Source organism: Podarcis muralis, chromosome 10, assembly GCF_964188315.1.
Source record: "Podarcis muralis chromosome 10, rPodMur119.hap1.1, whole genome shotgun sequence".
Classification (NCBI taxonomy): Eukaryota; Metazoa; Chordata; class Lepidosauria; order Squamata; family Lacertidae; genus Podarcis; species Podarcis muralis.
In genome coordinates, this window is record NC_135664.1 from 58,910,615 (window position 1) to 58,929,841 (window position 19,227).

At 41.9% G+C, this 19,227-nt stretch overlaps 1 protein-coding gene across 3 annotated transcripts in view; it reads right to left on the bottom strand.

The window, feature by feature from the left end:
* Positions 1–19,227, bottom strand: part of CACNA2D4 (calcium voltage-gated channel auxiliary subunit alpha2delta 4) — a 164,363-nt gene that overhangs the window by 98,128 nt on the left and 47,008 nt on the right. For all 3 annotated transcript variants that reach the window (XM_077935165.1, XM_077935163.1, XM_077935162.1), the window contains exons 15-23: positions 16,687–16,761; positions 14,697–14,783; positions 12,959–13,030; positions 7,601–7,662; positions 5,833–5,900; positions 5,137–5,182; positions 3,771–3,868; positions 1,207–1,300; positions 284–379 (exon numbers count right to left, since the gene is read on the bottom strand). In XM_077935165.1, coding sequence (XP_077791291.1) covers positions 284–379; positions 1,207–1,300; positions 3,771–3,868; positions 5,137–5,182; positions 5,833–5,900; positions 7,601–7,662; positions 12,959–13,030; positions 14,697–14,783; positions 16,687–16,761 — 698 coding nt within the window. The remainder of the gene's footprint in view (positions 1–283; positions 380–1,206; positions 1,301–3,770; positions 3,869–5,136; positions 5,183–5,832; positions 5,901–7,600; positions 7,663–12,958; positions 13,031–14,696; positions 14,784–16,686; positions 16,762–19,227) is intronic.

Below are 19,227 nucleotides of genomic sequence, written 5' to 3' on the forward strand. Positions count from 1 at the left end.
TCCTGAAATCAAACCCAAAAGCCATGTGGTAAGTCAATATAAGGAAACTTTTATCAGTTTGTAAACTGATATCCTTTAGAGTTCAATATTTGCAAAAGATTAAGTAGCAGGGTTTGACAATGACAGGAGGAGTTGTTGAGAGGAAAGGAATGGTTATTATACTTCCTGTGCATTTGCTGAATGATTACTCCAAGTACATTCATTCTGATTTCAGTCATCCTAAGCTATACTGAGGGGCAAATGGAGGAGGAATGTTTCTGAGATATGCATCCGGAGGACTCACCTGTTAGAAAGTTTCTCAGTTCCAACATAGAGAGCACTCCTCATAAGACCAGCCCGAGTTCCCATAAAGGCCATATCCACCCCTCCTTCAGCCTCACTGTTGGATGTAGTTGCACAGAAAGAGAGAGACAAAGATATATAGCATTAGGTTTCTACAGAACCAGTTCAATATACTTTGCACCAAACAACCTGAGGTTAGTGGGGCATAGAATACAGTCTTGGCATACAAAAGACCCTAGGTTCAGTTCCCACCATCTCCAGGAAGAGCTGGGAAAGGCTGTTCTCTGAAGGCCTGGAGAGTAGCTGCCAGTTAGGGCAGTTTCCAATGTTCCTATGCGATAACCGCACACATGTCACCACCATCACCACTTTCCAGTGTTACAGAGGGTGATGGGATTCTATTCTTGGCCTACGGAACTGCAGCCTTCATATTTTCTTTCTGTAAGAAATCATTCCCTATGAGGAAAAGCTAACTCTCCACCCCCATCATTCAGCCTGTTCATTGAGGTCCAGCCCCAAACTGCAAGAAGTGAAGTTACAGAGAACCAGGCAGAGGGCCTTCTCAGTAGTGGCACCCGCCCTGTGGAATGTCCTCCCATCAAATGTCAAACAGATAAATAACTACATAATTTTCTGAAGACATCTGAAGGCAGCCCTGTATCAGTAAGTTTTTAATGTTTGATGTTTTGCTGTGCTTTTATTATGCTGGAAACTGCCCAGGGTGGCTGGAGCAACCCAGTCAGATAGGTGGGGTATAAAATAATAATAATAATAATGATAATAATAATAATAGTAGTAGTAGTAATAATAATAATAATAATAATAGGCCCCACATAGAGCACATTAAAGTAGTCTAGCCTGGATTCAGCAAGAACATGTTTAGATGTGGCAAAACCTGCCTTAAATTATGAAGCATGCACTTACTCAGACAGGTTGAGTGCTAATGTTGTCCAGTAGGCTTCCATGGGTGCTGTTACTACAGCATCAAACAGCACCTCTTGAACTAATTCTTCATCGCCTGGGCATGAGAATGAAGAGAGAGAAAGGAGAAAGACCAAGTGCAAATACTAAGTAAGGTTTTATGATGCTTTGAATACCTTATTTTGTTATTTGTGTGTACATTTATCAACCCTAATGCATGGTTTGCATGCATGGTCTTTTCCTAATTTTATGCTAGGATCTACGAATCTATATTTATTCACCATTTTTGTACAAAGCACCCGCAAACTATCTCATATATTAACATTTCCGGAATAGAAAAATCTCTTTTTTCATATGAATGTTGGTACCCTAAACAAATTTGCTAAGAAGGAGCACTGATTTCTTTAAGAAGATCTGCATCCAAATAAATATGTTTTGACCATCAGCCTTAACTAAAATTTTGATTTAAGAATCTATATTTTTTTAAACCTGCTGTCTCTAGATACTGCTAAAATGCAAGTTTGTTTCCTGAGGAGAGTAGCAAGTTGCAGAGTGTCTTCACCTCTCAGCAAGAGTGCTAATGCTCAGGATTCCTGCCAGTCAGCTATGCCTTCCAAGGAGCTCAAAAAGGGCATTCCACCCCTGCCCACTCCTCATTTTTCCATTTTTCTTTTCTGATATTCAATATTTGGGATAGAAGGATCTGTCAATTTCAGTTCTTTTCATTTCTCAATTTTCCAGTCTTAAGTTTAGTTACCTTTTTCTTTTTAAAATCTTTTTCAGTTGAAGTAAGTCACACAAAACAATACAATAAAAATAATTCAAATACAAAAAAGTAGTGTAGTACAGCTAAAAGAGACTTATTTAGCTCTCCACATTTTGCAGCAATTTTTACAATCATCATGAAAATTCACCAGCATTTTAATGAAAATTTCTCTTTAAAACGCATTTTTATATGCAGTTTTGATTATGGTACACATTTTTGCAAACACTCTCCACTAATATAATGCATTTTATATTTTATTTTCACGAATATATTCATTTTTAATGCACACTTTCTCACAATATATGCATGTTTAAAAACTGCAAGATTCTGTTAGCATATTGATTAAGAAAGTATAAATTTGATAGATTTGGCTTTATAATTCTAATTTAGAATTCCACACCATCTAAAGTGTCCCTGTCTGGCTCAAACAAACAGGTGGCTTAACCCAGAGTAACTTTCTTCTTGTTAATGAGGCATATTTACCTCTCAAATCCTTCATTCAAGCCTCTGGAGAGAGGTTTGCTCTCCAGAACACCCTTGCCTAGAAAAGGCAGGCTACTGGGCTGATAGGTTGAAGCTAGATGAAGGAATCATAACTTAGTGGTACAGGTTCTGTCTTCCATACAGAGGGTTCTGCGTTCAATCCCTGGCATCTCCAAGTAGGTCTACCTGAGACCTTGGAAACCCACTGCCAGTGAGCACACACAGTACTGAGTTAGATGGACCATTGGGCTGACTCAGTATGAGGCAGCTTCCTATGTTCCTATGAAGGAGGCAGATGTGACAGTGGGAGACAAAGGTTAAGTTAATACATAAAGAGAGACAGATACATTAATAGTTGCTAGCAATCAAAGCCATGATAGCCGAAAGCTCAACTTTCATTTTCAGTGAGCAGCATGCCTCTGACTAACCGAACAAAGCTGGGAGATTAATGAGAAGAGGTGGATGTCACCATCTGCCTAGGCATGGGCTGAACCTGCCAGTTCCAATTTGCAGTTAATTTGAAAACCAAGGCAGGGTCAGAATTAATTATGAGTAGGCAGTGGTGCCATGCTGATTACATCGTCAGCATACAGTGGGGGCACATAGACCTCACAGTATGTTGTACCCTGGACAGCAGGAATCCTCAGGTGAGACAGAAAACGGGGGAATGTGGAAGAAGACGTGGCAGGACTGTGGCTCTCCATCATACAAGGATTTTGGATGTGGCACACAGGTTAAACATCTTGACTGCCCCAGTGCTTCATTCATGCTTAATGCTTTTGTACTCCACTTCTGCAATTATGGGATCTGACCTCTCTTGAATAGCGACAATGTCACACACAGATGAAGTAACTTGCTATCATACGTAGGGATGGTGGAGAAATTAATTTCATTTTGCATTTAAAGGCAAACCTACCTAATCAACGCATTCTGAAATAATACATGAACCATCCTTTGAAATTCACACTTTTGCAAATGTTGCAGTGCATTTGTCCAGCCACAAATACTGTAGCCATATACTGTAGTGTGCATAAAAATGCACTTACTAGTAAAAATAATATACAAAAATGCATCATATTATGGAAACTTGCTTTGTAAAAGTGTATACTAAGGCAAAATTGCATACAAAAATGCGTTCCATTAGAATGTTGATGAATCTTCATGAGGACTTATTTAAAAAATGCAAATCTGGAGACCTGAACTTAAGAGAGGAAAAACGAGAAACAGAGAGAAACCGAAATTGGCAGATTCTCCCATCCCTAATCATAATAAGGTTTCTCGTTAGGATGTATTCCAGGAGTAATATTTCAGAACTCACATTCCAGGTCAGCTTCTTCTCCTGTGAGAAAACGGATCACAGCCTCTAACTGACTCAGCTTCCTGTGATCTGGATCAATATCTGTAATGCAATAAATCCTAGAAAGAAAGAGACCAAAAATGTGATTCAGAAGTTCCTTTGGGCAACTTTTCTGCACTCGTAAGAGGTGTCCTGGCAAATCTGCATGCTTGGGATAGAGCTCAAACCTCAGTTGGAACAACTCCCATGATCTCTGATCTCCAGTATATACTTAAGAAATGAAGACAGTTGCCATGGCTAAGACCTGTCAGCTCCGGACCCAAGTGTCCACTACTCACAGTAATGGAGACCCTAGGCCCTAGGGCATGGGTAGGCAAACTAAGGCCTGGGGACCTGATTCGGCCCAATCGCCTTCTAAATCCGGCCCGCAGATGGTCCAGGAATCAGAATGTTTTTACATGAGTAGAATGTGCCCTTTTATTTAAAATGCATCTCTGGGTTATTTGTGGGGCACAGGAATTCGTTCGCATTTTTTTTTTTTCAAAATCTAGTCCAGTCCCCCACAAGGTCTGAGGGACAGTGGACCGGCCCCCTGCTGAAAAAGTTTGCTGACCCCTGCCCTAGGGCATGTTCTGTGACTGAAAAATTGGTCCAGAAAGTAACATCAAAACCATCCTTTGCACCCATATCAGTGCATCAGGAACAAAGAATGTTACTTGGTTTCTAGGTCTATGCACTTGCTCAAGATGCATCACTGCATAGATATCTGGAAGCAAAGGCAAGAACTTGAATCAAATTGCTCCAAAAATATAGCTCTGCACTTCAGCTACAAATTATATCCATGCTAAGTGGGTGCAGCTCAACAATCAATCATTTGAGGATATCAGTGATGGAGCTGGATTAGGGCTACTGTAGAGAATGTTTTGATAAGAATAAAAGATTCCTGAGAAAACGTAGTTCTAATTTAAGGGTGTGTGTGTGTGGAGTTGAGCAGTTTGTTTATTTAGCATCTAGGAAAGTTAGGCTCCTCACAAAAAGTTTAAAATAACACAGTGCAGTTATTTCATGGGATCCACATTGTTCCTCAGGATACAGACTTACATAAACAAATGTTGCTGCCTGAAGACAGGGCATTGGTTCATACAGGGCAGCAGGCAAAAATAATTCCTTTTCTCCAACACTGCTAAGATCCTTTAACTGGAGATTCCAGGGACTGAACACAAGACCTTCTGCATGCAAAAATGTCACCTGCCACTGAGCTTTGGCCCCTTAGATGCCAGGACCATGTTTTCTCAAGGCCTTCAATGTAAAGTCCCCAAAGCCAAGCAGCAGCTCATTCGTCTCCTTCTCAGGTCCCCCCCAAATTAGAAGAATTCCTGCCACTTACCATTCATTGGCTAAAGTCAAGTCTGGCTGCAGCAGATCATGTAAACCTGAAACCAAAAAGCAAATGGTGCAATAAAGACTCATTTATTCACAGTCTTATGAATTCCTCTGTATGTTCAATATGTTGTTGTATCCTGTGTTTCCCCCAGGAATTGAAATGGGAGGGTGAATTTTCAGGGGGTGAAGATGAGACCTCTAGACCTCAGTGAATCTGAGCTCAGGCTGTGGGGGTGTTTAAATTATTTTCCCTCTTTAGATCACAACCCGTTTCCTGTTTATAGGTCACCCTGTTTGAATCACATGGTTTAGATGTGTTATAAAACCATGGGTTCTAAAATTCCACATTCTGAGAAAGGGGTGTGGCCCAGGAAAGGTCCTGGGGGTCAGACAGAGAGTCCAGGAAGACCATATCCCACTCCCAGGCCTGAAGTTCCTCACTACAGGTACATATGAACCAGTTTTTATTTGGGTAATTTGGGGAATGTGTTCCCATAATATGTATTTCGGGGATTTAATTAATAGGCTTCTATTGCCAAGTTCCTGATTCAAATAGGGAAACAAATACTTAGGAGAGGTGGCAGTGTTGTGTGGCAAAGGAAAGAACTGTTTGAGATATGAACCCAGCTGTGTGAAAACAAGGCAATGTTCCATCAGTTCTCCCCGTGATTGCTTGATGAAGCTATGCCATTCATCCTACCTTCTTCCACTGAAGTGTCCCCAAGCAGGATGTATTCACCATGCCCTCGCGATAGAACGACTCCCAGACTGTGGATTAAGAGATGAAAGAGAAAATGTTTTCCAGCAAGGAGACTTGCAAAGGCCTGTATTGTGTGGTGGAGCTACTACTGTAATAAACACCGACTTACTTCCACTGAAATTTTCTCCTCATTTACAAATTGCTGAATTAACATTCTAAAATGTCAAATTTGGATTTTGATAGCGTAAGTTGAATGCTGCCATGAAAAACTGATTTTTAAGTAGTGAATCATCTCTTAAATTGAACTCTCATTACTGAAACATACATTGTGAAATTCCAAATTACAGGAATGCAACTAACCAGTAAAAGAACTCTAAGGCTAGAAAGGACCTGAAAATGAACTAACTCCTTACATCAGCCTTAAGCTGTTACTTTTAACAGCATATGGTGCAGCCCTTCTACGAATGTAGCACTTTAGGACGTTATTGGGAGAATATATGACCAAGTGGGGCCAGCAACAAAGTGTTGCAGGATAGAGTAATCCTGCTCAAGCCAGCCACCAATCCCCATTTCGTAGGATACTCTGTTTCATAACCTACCCAGTTTTCTATCCCTACTCCCCACCTTAGGTCAGTTAGTATTTTGTGGCCACTGGTCACACCCACTCTTCATTGGGCTATTTCCCAATAAAGGTAAAGGTACCCCTGCCCGTACGGGCCAGTCGTGTCTGACTCTAGGGTTGTGCGCCCATCTCACTTAAGAGGCCAGGGGCCAGCGCTGTCCGGAGACACTTCCGGGTCACGTGGCCAGCGTGACGAAGCTGCTCTGGCAAGCCGGCACCAGCGCAGCACACGGAAACGCCGTTTACCTTCCCGCTAGAGAGCAGTACCTATTTATCTACTTGCACTTAAGAGTGCTTTCGAACTGCTAGGTGGGCAGGAGCTGGGACCGAAAGACAGGAGCTCACCCCGCCGCGGGGATTCGAACCACCGACCATGCAATCGGCAAGCCCTAGGCGCTGAGGTTTTACCCACAGCGCCACCCGCGTCCCTTATCTCCCAATACTTGACGCTTAAAAAAATATATGTTTCGTACTTCTCCAAACTTTGATGGTTTCCCCAAGCCTGCAGCTGCCTCCCTCTGGTGTGTGGATGATGCCAGTTTGACTGCAATCAGAGTTGGATGTATGTATTTATGTTCTCCTTTATCAAAGTCCTGCTGTTCATTGAAATATATGAAGTGTTCTTCTCTCTGATGCCCAGGCTTTCATTTTAAATACAGGGAGAACATGTTATCTTCCATCTATATTTGGTATAGTCCAGGAAGGGCTATAGTACATGATATATCTGAACATGTAATTTGGTCCTAAAGCAAGTCTTCCTCAGATTAACCTCGCTATTGAGACTACCGTGTGCTTAATTAAAAGCAATCTAGATGTCTCCACAAGTGAGCCAAGGCAAGTGGTCTGACCGTGCAGATGTCTCCCACCTCCTAGCCCATATAAACATGGACAATGCTTATTAAAATGAGATATCAAATGCTGCATTTTAGATGCTCTTTTATTCCAGAGGTGCAGAGGTAAGTTGTAGTCACTTTTTAAAATTCTTAAATAAGTATAAATCAGAGATAGGAAACCAGGGACGCTCCAGATGTGGTTGGATCAACCCCCATGGGCATAGCCAGTGGTCAGGGACAGTGGGAGTTGCAGTGCAGCAACATCTGGAAAGCCACGTTTCCAACCCTTGCTCTAAGGGACCAGCCCACTCACCTAAAGGGTGTGCCGCTGATATCGGTAAAGAAATAGTCATTAGTGAGGAAGAGAACCCGTTTCTGGAAAAGAAGAGAGAGAGAGAAATCACAACCGGAAGTGTAGTTTTGTCTCTTAAATGTGACCACTGGTCATGTCCAAATAGCGGCTGCATTTCAACAAGGGTAGTCAGGATCTCTCCAAAGGTCCTGCTCCGTCACCTAAAGAGTGTTGTCTTCTTATGGGAGGAATTTAGAAGCAGGATTATTTTCTTGGGTGTTGCTTTTTTGGAACACCAGACAGGAGTCACTCCATACATGCATTAAAGAATGTCAAGACAAGGACAACCCCCTGGTTAAAGAAAACTTAAATCATATGGATTAGAAGTGATTAATTAATTTGGTGTACCTGAATTGAAAAACAACAACTGAATAGTATTGAAAAAAAACACAAACATATTTCGCTTGTTTTTAGGTGATGCACCAACAGGTCGCAGCAGGTAGCATCTAAGCACTTCTCCCACTGTCACAACACTAGAATTGCTGAAAGTTGGAATATTCAGGACAGAAAAAAATAAAGTGCATTGAAGGGATTGTGACAGTTTAGTTCATGAGACTTAAGATCTACTTTGGGAGAGAAGCAGAATCCTTCCAGTAGATCTCATTGCAGCAGTGACTCTGATGAGTTATTAAATCCATATAACCTTGCTCCAGGACTAGAGGCATCCACACCAACTGCCATGGGAAGCCCTCAGACCTCCAGTTAAGAAGTCCTGCATCAAATGCCTGCCCCTGTGCTAACTCGCAGGTTGTTGTTCTTGCGGGGCCCTTTCCAAGTAGGATTATCTGTGACAGTGAGGTCTCAAACCTGTTGCCAGCTTGCTCAGACTTCTCTTGCAGGTGACACAATATGTGCTGGAGGCAGACAGAATTAGAATGCAAAGACCACCGACAGCAAAATCAGTGGGCAGATTGCTCCAGCCCTGCTTCAGTACACCTCAAGTGTTGCAAAACCCTCCAAAGAGCCTTATCTGTGCCAGACCTGCCATAACTCAACAGATGGGCTAGATGGAGTTACCAAAGGGACTGGAGACATGGGAGAGAAGGTAGCAGAGCAGCAGGATCAGAGTCTCTGTCCTTGTAGCTCACTTCCACTATCACTGCAGTCACATGAGACTGTCTCTCTCTCCACCATTGCCCCTCCTCCTGCCCGTTAAGCACTAATCCTCAGTGTACTGGAAATCCATCTGGCACAATGACAGCAGGCATCGAGGGGGATCGAGGCAGAACTGTCCATGCATCACAAAGATAGATTGCTGGCTGCCAGCTGAGCATTTCAAAAATATCTTGGCTGACTTCATTAACTGGCCAAGCATGGACAGCCCAACAGCCCTGAAGGTTTGTGTGTTGGCTGCCCAGAATCAGGTGGCTTCCCTATGTTCAGCCTGCAGGGCAGGGGAAGGAAAATGCCCACCTCAACTTATAACTGTGAAAGATTCAAGGCTTCCCTCTGTGTGTCTGATTCTCATTCCTTTTATTGCATTTGGGTCACTTTTAATATTTTACTCTGGGATTCCTACCTTGCCATAAAAACTTATTGGTCCATCACTTTTTACAAAACGCCTCACAGTGACTTACAAAATATTAACATACTTACCAAACTTACCAAACACTTAAAATCCATTAACAGAGAATAAAGCATAAGAATAATAAAAGTGTTCAGCCACCCATAAGCATAACAAGGACAAATTCTAGTCCACTAAAACCAGGCAAGAATCATTCCACATTAGGATACACTTGTGAAGTGTAGTAGATGTCAGGATTGTAACAGGGCTTTCCCACCTCATTCCTGCAACCCCCTCCAGCTCCTGAAAAGCTACTTGGTAATTCCTCTGGCATAGTATGGGATATGTATGTGTTCCGGGTGAGGGTGAATCCCAAAAGGAGACATGCACCCTTTATGCAAGTGGAAGTGCCTTCCTTTCACACAAGGGGCTGCCTTGTGTGTTCACTGTGTTCAGGTCAGTATTTCTTAGCATAGTCTCCTACCTCACAAGGTTATTGCAAAGATAAAATAGGACAGGAAGAGAAGTCATTATATTTAAAGTAAGAGAAAACAGTTTTTAAAAAGTAGGGAAATGAGAGAAAATGAAAAATGACTTTGATAAAAATAGGCACTATTAAGCATTTTGTATTAAGAAATATCCATTTGAATTGCTGAGAGAAAATTATACTGCAGTTTTATTTTAAGGGTGGGGGGAGAAAGTAATAAAAGATTTATTTTTTAAGCATTTCTGAGTAACTCTTCTGCCAGACACGAAAAGTGACAAGACACTCTCGACTATAGCAGGACATGATACAGTGCAGGGGTGCCTATGAAAGAAACGGATAAAACTTGATTTCATCAGATTTCCCTCACTCTGCAAGTTTCCTTTTCCCTGTTGTTTTTGTCTGAGTATGGATGTTAACTGGTAAAGTACATGAACTCTATATCATGCACACAGATTTACACAAAGGAGTCTTGCAATCTCAATTCCAATATTTAATTAATAAACGCTAAGGGATAAGTGAGCTATTTTGTGTAACTTGAAAGTCGACTGAAAGTCTGTGAGCACAGAACAAGGGCAAGCAAAGGCTGAAGTTAATGTGTGTGTGTGTGTGTGTGTGTGTGGAAAAGGAAGAAGGTGAGAAAAGGCATGGAATAAGGAGCTCCCATGGGACCTTTCTTTGCTAACCTTTAAAACGCTTTTTCATTGTAATCTGAGAGAAAGAGAAAAATATACAGTTAACTAATTGAATTTATGGATGATCCAAAAGAGCTGAAAGATTTGCATTGCCAACCTGCATAAGAAAAATGTATAGGAGCTATAAAAAGGCTAGTAAAACTGGGTAAAGACAATTGGTCTATTATTATTATTATTATTATTATTATTATTATTATTATTATTATTATTATTACATTTATATCCCACCATTTCCCCCCAATGAGCTCAAGGTGGCATACATTGCTCTTCCTCCTCCTCATTTAATCCCCACAACAACCCTGTGAGGAAGGTTAGGCTGAGAGACACTAACTGGCCCAAGGTCATCCAGTGAGCTTCGTGGCTGAGTGAGGATTTGAACCCTGGTCTCCCAGGTCCTGGTCTGACACTTTAACCACTGCACTGGCTTTCAGGAGAGTTGAAGGCATCTTAAACAATGGTTAATGTATGAACTGCCTCTACAGCAGATCTCAGGTCATAAGAATATTAATCTGGGGAGAAATGTTCTGTCAAGAGGTTTAACCAGAGGTGGCAGTAGGGCACACACACCCGGCAAAAAAGCATGTGTGTGGCAGTGGTGGACACTGGGCCTTTAAATTCCAGCAGTGCCCTGTGTGACGCACCCACCAACCTCTTGCCTTCCGTTGTTCATCATTGTTGTGGCACCCAGATTAAGGGAAGTAATAGTACTGCCACTCTATTCTGTCTTGGTCAGACCACACCTGGAATATTATGTACAATTCTGGCCGCCACAATTTAAGAAGGATACTGACAAGTTGGAATGCGTGCAGAGGATGGCATCCAAGATGACAAAGGGTCTGGAAAGCCTGATGAGGAACAATTGAGGGAAGTGGGTATGTTTGGCCTGGATATGAGGAGACTGAGAGGAGGTATGACAGCCATCTTCAAATATTTAAAGGGCTGTCACACAGAAGATGGAGCAAGCTTGATTTTTCCTGTTCTGGAGGGTAGGACTCAAACCAATGGCTTCTAGTTAAAAGAAAGGAGATTCCGACTAAATGTATCTCTGGCAGTAAGAGCTATTTGACAGTGGAACAGATTCCCTGGGGAGGTTGTGGACTCTCCTTCATTGGAGGTTTTTAAGTAGAGGTAGGATGGCCATCTGTCATCTGCAGGGGGTTGGAGTAGATGGCCCTTGGGGTCCCTTGCAACTCTGCAGTTCTAGGATTCTATAACAATATAGCTCAATATTTTTGTCACTGACTGGCAGCGGCTCTCATGAATTATAATGTTCTGTATTTATGCGCCTGTAATAATTTAGTATAATCATGTTACATAATGTAAATTACAGTTTATTAAGAAATAAGCAAGTCCCACAACTATTGTCTATCTCAAGGTTAAAATGGGCAGAAAAGGGCGAAAGAAACATGCAGGCCGCTGGAAAAAAAAATATTCAAAACAAAATCCATAATAAGACAGAAAACTCTAAGGAGCAATAACAGGAAAAGACATGATGGTAGGTAAGGGATAACTAATTAGGTTCCTCCAAAATGTCATAAGGCAATTAGAAATGAAACACTGTATTGCACCCAGGGAGCTTCATGACAAATAACTACAGCAATACAAATTTGCAAGAAATGATTCAATTTCACAAAAAACTGGGGTTCTGCCTCCTGAATAATCCTAAGCAGGATTTGAAAGAAGTCTTGCAAAGAATAAAATTATGTTAATTAGTAAAGTAATGTAAAGATGGAAACACCCTCAAAAGTTCACTTAGTTTGACTGCCCTGCACTGGAGCAGAATATGGTTTCCTCTTATGGCTTCCATTTCCCTGGGGTGATAATGTTATGCAGGTCCTTTGTGAAGCAGAAAACAGAAGGAGGGCAATGGTAAACTTTTCATTAGCAAATTTTGAAATTAATGTAAGTGATGCACAGATACAGAGTCAAAAGAAATCAAACTGCATAATATTGTGTAGTGATTGAAGGACATGTTACATAGAAGCTTGAAGACATAGGCCCTGACAGATCTCCTTTGGATGTGCATAGCAACATGTCAGGGTAGACTGGGACACATGACTTTTCAAAAACAGCCATTGTTGCCAGTGTGGTGTAGTGGTTAAGAGCGGTAGACTCGTAATCTGGTGAACTGGGTTCGCTTCCCTGCTCCTCCACATGCAGCTGCTGGGTGACCTTGGGCTAGTCACACTTCTTTGAAGTCTTTCAGCCCCACTCACCTCACAGAGTGTTTGTTGTGGGGGAGGAGGGGAAAGGAGAACGTTAGCCGCTTTGAGACTCCTTCGGGTAGTGACAAAGCGGGATATCTTCTTCTTCTTTGTCCCAGTAATCCTGGGAGCATAATGCAATCTTATTTGCTCCCAATTCTTCTTTATTCCACTAACTTCTGGAGAACTTGCTCAGTAACATTTTGGTTGGTTGGTAAAGACTGTGGCTATAGGATTCATTTTAGGTAAATCTTCAGGGATTTTTTTAAAAAAGAGTTTAAATGTGTGACTTTTATTTATTTATTTATTTTTTAAAAAATCTTGTTTTGAACTGTACATTTATTGCTACATTTATGATTTTATGTGAATTTGCTTTAATTCTGTGCAATTGTTCCAAATGCAGGGTACCAAAACAAGAAATTATATACTCACCCCTTTATCTACAGGCACCTTCACATCCATTGAGAGGTCACCTGTTTCCCCATTGATCATTGCTGTTCGTAGCTGCAGAAGGGAACAGATTTGAATTAGTGCCTCCAGCCAGGATTGCGGTCATTTGCTTTAAAGTGGCCTGCAACAGGCAGGAGCCTTTGACATAAGCTTTTCTTTTCTCCCCCTTTTAGAATCACATCTTTAGCTAAGCATAGCGGACAGCAGGTTAGGATGAGATAATTTCATTGATCACAGTCATCCTGGGATGCAATTATCACTTTACAACATCTGATTACTTCAATTAAGCATGGGATCTGTATCCATCAGGGCTGATTCATACTTTAAGAAGCAGTTGTGTTTGCCAAGTGCACTGCTGTCTGCTGTGAACAGGTAAAGGGCAGCAAGGGGACACAAGCCTTGATGTACTTTTTTGCCAAAAGAACTCCTCTGATCACACATTTTAACATGAGTACCTTATTATAGATCAAGACTATTGATCTACCTAGCCCAGAAATCTCTATTCTGAATGTGGGTGGCAATCTAACACCAAGCGAATATATTCTTTTACTGGAGAGGCCAGGGCCCAACTTCTAACCCATGTAAAGGACTTTGGCCTGGCTTATTCTCAAGAGTATATACTCAAATATACTAAGATATGAACTAAATCTCTATTTCGGATCTTTTCAGGTATCCTTTGCATGCTACCACTTTCAGAGGTTATCCACACATCATCATCATCATCATCATCATCATCATCATCATTATTATTAGAATTAGAATTAATATACCGCTCTATACCTGGAGGTCTCAGGGCAGTTCACAGAACAATATCAAAATATAAAACCACAAAATATATAATCAAAACAAAAACAACAACCCAATAACTCCCCCCCCAAAAAAAACATTTTAAAAGGGCATAGGATGTCAATCAAATCAAACAAAGGCCTGGTTAAAAAGGAACGCTTTTTCCTGGTGCCTAAAGGTATATAATGAAGGCATCCGGCAAACTTCCCTAGAGAGAACATTCCCGCTCTTTCCAGGAATAGGTCCACACTTTAAAGCTCCATGCCCAAGCATTGGGTTTTTTTGCTCCAGAGCTTTCCCTGCAGAAACCTACTCTTTAGGGCTCAATCGGATCAAACATCAGTTTGGGTTTTCTGCAGATTGCCATTTGCTCCAATTGAGCTTTAAAGAGCGGGTTTTCGCTGGGAAAACTCCTGAGCAAATAAAGGGTGCTTGGACATGGATCTTTAAAGTGCAAACCGTGTCTGGAAACAGCAGAGGAAAGTAAGTGCGGAGAAGCCCTTAGTCTAGTGACTAAAAGAAACCTGGCCTTTTAGTTGTTGTGCACCACAGCGATGGAATCATCCCACCCTGCAGCCCCTGCAATGGGCTCACCTGGCCCAATCTTTTGTTTTCTTCTAACGCACTGCAAAGGGTTTCCTTTTTCCAAAGGCATTGTGAACATAGGAGCATAAGAAGCTGCCTTATACCAAGTCAGACCATTGGTGCAACAAGCTCAGTATTGTCTACATTGATTGCAAGCAGCTCTTCAGTGGTCTTACTTGGAAGATTCCCAGGCCTACCTGGAGATGCCAGGTATTGAACCTTCTGCCTGCAATTCAGATGCCCTACCCCTCAGCTATAGCCTTCCCCAGTATTTTACTATGACCTGCTAAGAACCCACTTTGGTGGGAGCTGGGTGAGGATGCTCTGAAATCCCAGTTTAGATACTTACAGTTTCATCCACGTCTTCCCATTCCACCTCAGAAAGATCAACACTGTTGTAGTTTGGTTTGGGCTTTAGCTTCTTCCCTTCTTTATACTGCAGTTGAGAAGTGAGACAGAAAGCATTCCTGCATTGCTCTGCTGCTTAACAACCCTGAAATATACTCTTTTCAGTTTTAGAGAAAAGGTGTATTTCTGCTAGGTGATTAGATAATAGATAATTAGGCACATGTCTCTATTCCCTAAAGTATATCCAAGCACATTTATTTTTGCACAAGGAATGGTCGCTCAGTTGGTGTGAAGAACCCAGACATTTTTCTTCCATCTAGCCCGTATCTTTTGGGAAAGTCACCTTTGCCCATCATTCAAACCACAACCCCACAACCCTAAGCTGCAACTCTCGTCGAATAGAATGCAGCCATTACCCTTAAGGCTAAAAAGCAGAAAGGAAGCACCTTCTTGCCAGGTAAGAAGTTCAAGGACTTGAAGGACTTCATTTGTTTCACATTTGTAAAGAACTAGCCTGCTTTGCAATTCCCAGGCTAATACAGACAACAGCACTTCAGTTTTTGCACATCTACAAATTTTGCAATATAACTTTTGTCTCCCCTCCCCTCTCCAAAATGCATATTAAAATATGGACTCTTTTAGGTTGAAATGCATATACAAATGTGTATTTTGAGCTAAATTGGATATCAAAAAATGTGAAACTTTCTGCAGTAATAATAATAATAATAATAATAATAATAATAATAATAATATGATGTTCAACAGACTTATACAGTAAGCCCACAATTTATGCACATTTAACTTGTGCACATTCAGCTTTACACTGGTTGCGGGGGGGGGGGGAGGGGAGGGGAAGGGCAAGGTTCTGGGGGAAATGACTTTGGCAACCCCACCCTCTGTGGGATTGAACACTATGTATTTTGACTATACACAATTTTGACTTTAGCCACAATCTCCAGAATGTAAGCCCTGTGTAAGTTGTGGGCTTACTGTAAATGAACACATGTAAAACTGACCTGGTCCAGAAACAGACTGACCTGTCCATCCCTATGTGGCCCCATTTACTGCCCAGAGAAGGAGCAGTTGCAGGAAGATTGCTTCCTCCCCTCCTTGACAAAAAGAATGCTTGACTCAAAATGCTAGTTGCCCTGAGGTTTCAGAGCAGGAAGGAAGCATAATTTGGTCTCACTGATCAGTCAGAGGACTGAGCTTTGGTGTTTGTGTGTATGAGTTTGAGGTTGTCCTATTAAATTATTATTATTATTATTATTATTATTATTATTATTATTATTATTATTAACCACCTTCTGGCAGTGCCCTCACTGTGAGAAGTGAGGTTACAGGGAACCAGGCAGAGGGCCTTCTTGGTGGTGGCGCCCGCCCTGTGGAATGCCCTCCCACCAGATGTCAAGGAAATAAACAACTATCTGACTTTTAGAAGACATCTCAAGGCAGCCCTGTTTAGGGACATTTTTAATGTCTGAAGTTTTATTCTGTTTAATATTCTTGTTGGAGCTGCCCAGAGTGGCTGGGGAAACCCAGCCAGATGGGTGGGGTATAAATGATAAATAATGTATTATTATTATTATTATTATTATTATTATTATTATTATTATTATTACAACCTGTTGCAAGATGCCTCGAGAACCATTGGAATGAAAGGCAGGGTACAGAGCTTCAAAATAAAATAATTATGAATGCAGTGTGGAATGTGGCTATGTGTTCATGGGTACCCACTGGCTGGTACTCATGACATCACTAGTGATGGGAGATAAGATTTTTTTCCTCCCCATTGTAAACATGCCATCTTGTGCAGTTACTTTTATTTGAATGGACAGCCACCACTCTCATGTTCCAAACGTGATAGCAAGAGATAGCAAGGAATGATAGTTGTAGCACAGTAGTCCCAAAGCTAAGAATGGCATGTTTGGGATGATATCACACTGCACTGGATCACGTGAACCAGGTCTTGGTGTTTCTGGGTCACTTACCAATGGCCGGAGGTCCGGGTGAGACAAAATGTAGCCATTGTTCGTGTTCAGAAAGGCGTATCCATGGACACCCAGCTTTAAACCAAAAGTATGATAACAATTAACTTCATTAACATCCAAGCCCCTGATGCAGTATCGGCATGAGTGAAGTACTTATGCATGACAACATCCAAGGCCTTTAACTGAAGAAATGCATGGATAATATTGATGAACTGACAGTGAAAGTAATGGAACCAGGCAAAATTTGAAAATGCATCGATTAGGAACATGGGAAGCACCCGGTCAGGTTATCTGTTCATGTAGCCCAGTGTTATCTAGGCTTACTGGCAGTGGCTCTCTGCAGTCTCAGGCAGGTGTGTTCCCCATCACGCACAACCTGCTTTTGTTTTTGTTTTTCAAAGAAACTGGAGGGTGCCAGGAACTGATTCTGCATGCAAAACATGTGCTCTGCTGCTAAGCTATGGTCCTCCAGGGAACCATAAACAGAACAGAATGCATTAAATTTCACCTGGCAATTCAATCATATCCTGTTTCAGTCCCCAAATACTTTAATGTTCTTACAATATGTCAAAAGAGTGTGATGAAGTATCAGGTACATGCAAGTATGCATTCACTCACATATTCATGCACAAACGAATCTCTGGGGTTGCACCATATTTTCTACTTCAATTACACAGGAGTTGTGCACATTTAGACTAACACACAAACCAAGCCCTTAAAAAATGTCTTTAGATACAGAACTGATATTTTCATCTCATAGTTGCAGACTTTCCGTACTATAAAATAGGAGCAGGGAACATTTTCTCTGTAGAGGGCCACGTTCCCTAAGAAGTAATCTGTTAGTGGCCAGATACCAGTAGTGGATGAGGCCAGACAGGGACAGGCATTCCCTTTCTTCTCTCTTTGCCTCTGCCATCTCTTTTCCCCCTTCCTTGCTACATGATATTAAACCAAAGACCACAGGTTTCACACCCCTGCTATAAATGGTGGCAGGGAGCAGGAAACAAGGTCGCTACTTATCCTTATTTTACTGAAAAGGATTTAAGTTAGTAACTACCTACATTTCCTACCAGGTCCCTCATTCAGTTATTTAGTGTTCCCAGAATAGTGTAACCTAAGAATGGAAGAACTGCCTTTAAGAATCAGATGAAAGTCCATGTAGCCCAGCAGTCTGTTTCCAACAATGACCAGTCAGATATCATTAAGGAGCTCTTAAGCAAGACATACAGGGACGTGGGTGGCGCTGTGGTTTAAACCACAGAGCCTAGGACTTGCTGATCAGAAGGTCGGCGGTTCGAATCCCCGCGACGGGGTGAGCTCCCGTTGCTCAGTCCCTGCTCCTGCCAACCTAGCAGTTCAAAAACACTTCAAAGTGCAAGTAGATAAATAGGTACCACTCCGGCGGGAAGGTAAATACCGTTTCCGTGCGCTGCTCTGGTTCGCCAGAAGCGGCTTAGTCATGCTGGCCACATGACCCGGAAGCTGTACGCTGGCTCCCTCGGCCAATAAAGCGAGATGAGCACCGCAACCCCAGAGTCGGCCATGACTGGACCTATTGGTCAGGGGTCCCTTTACCTTTAAGCAAGGCATGAACTATCCATTGCTAGCTCTTGGTCCTTGGATTCAGGGTTATATTGTCTCTGTGCACAGAGGTTCCATTTATGTACTATTATGCCCTCCTAGGGAGGTCACTTCGGTGCTGATAATGCAGCAATTTGACTTAACCCCTGGAGGTGCACTCTATTGCCTCTCGAGACAGCCAGGTGCCAACAACAAATTATGTGCAACCCAGTTCTTAGTTCTTAGTTAAGAATTTCCACAAGTTCTACCATGTATCTGGTTTGGGCTTCTTTTGGACGGAGGTTACAGGGGACATATGGCATTCTGTACTTTCTGCATTTATTTACAAATATACATGTCAAGCAACGATGGAGATTCAAAACTTAAGCACCCCAACTGATGTTCCAAAAGCTCACTGCTCTGCAATTAGATTTCAGGGAAGCAGGGGAGTGAAAAGAGTGTGACTTGCTCTCAGCCTGACACTGTCTGCTCTTTCTTCCAATACAGACCTGGATCACTGCATTCTTTAGGGGAGAAGGGACCCAGAATAGTTGCTGGGTGCTCAGCAGTTTTTCCATAACTAGTCATAAGTCCAAATCTCTGTCCAGATATGCCTCGGGGAATCGACACCAGATATGCCTAGGGGAATCTACAACTTAGAACCACTAAGTTGGAAGGTACTCCAAGAGGCCATCTTGACCACCCCAATTTCATAACAATACCAACAGCACTTTCAGTTCTCCAAGTGTTGGTCCTTATGTAGCAAAAATGGAATAGTCAATGCATAAGAGGGAGGTTTCATCAGGATTAGGGTAACCCCAAGGTCTGCAGAAGTAAAAAAATTTTTAGAAAATAACTTAACATTGATTCTATTCCCGCAAAACAACAAATGCAATCTAGTGAAGACTGAATGTGCTCAGTGGCCTGGAATGTTGATTGATTGTTGGGGTGGAAAGAGAAAAATGGGTGGGAGAAAGTATG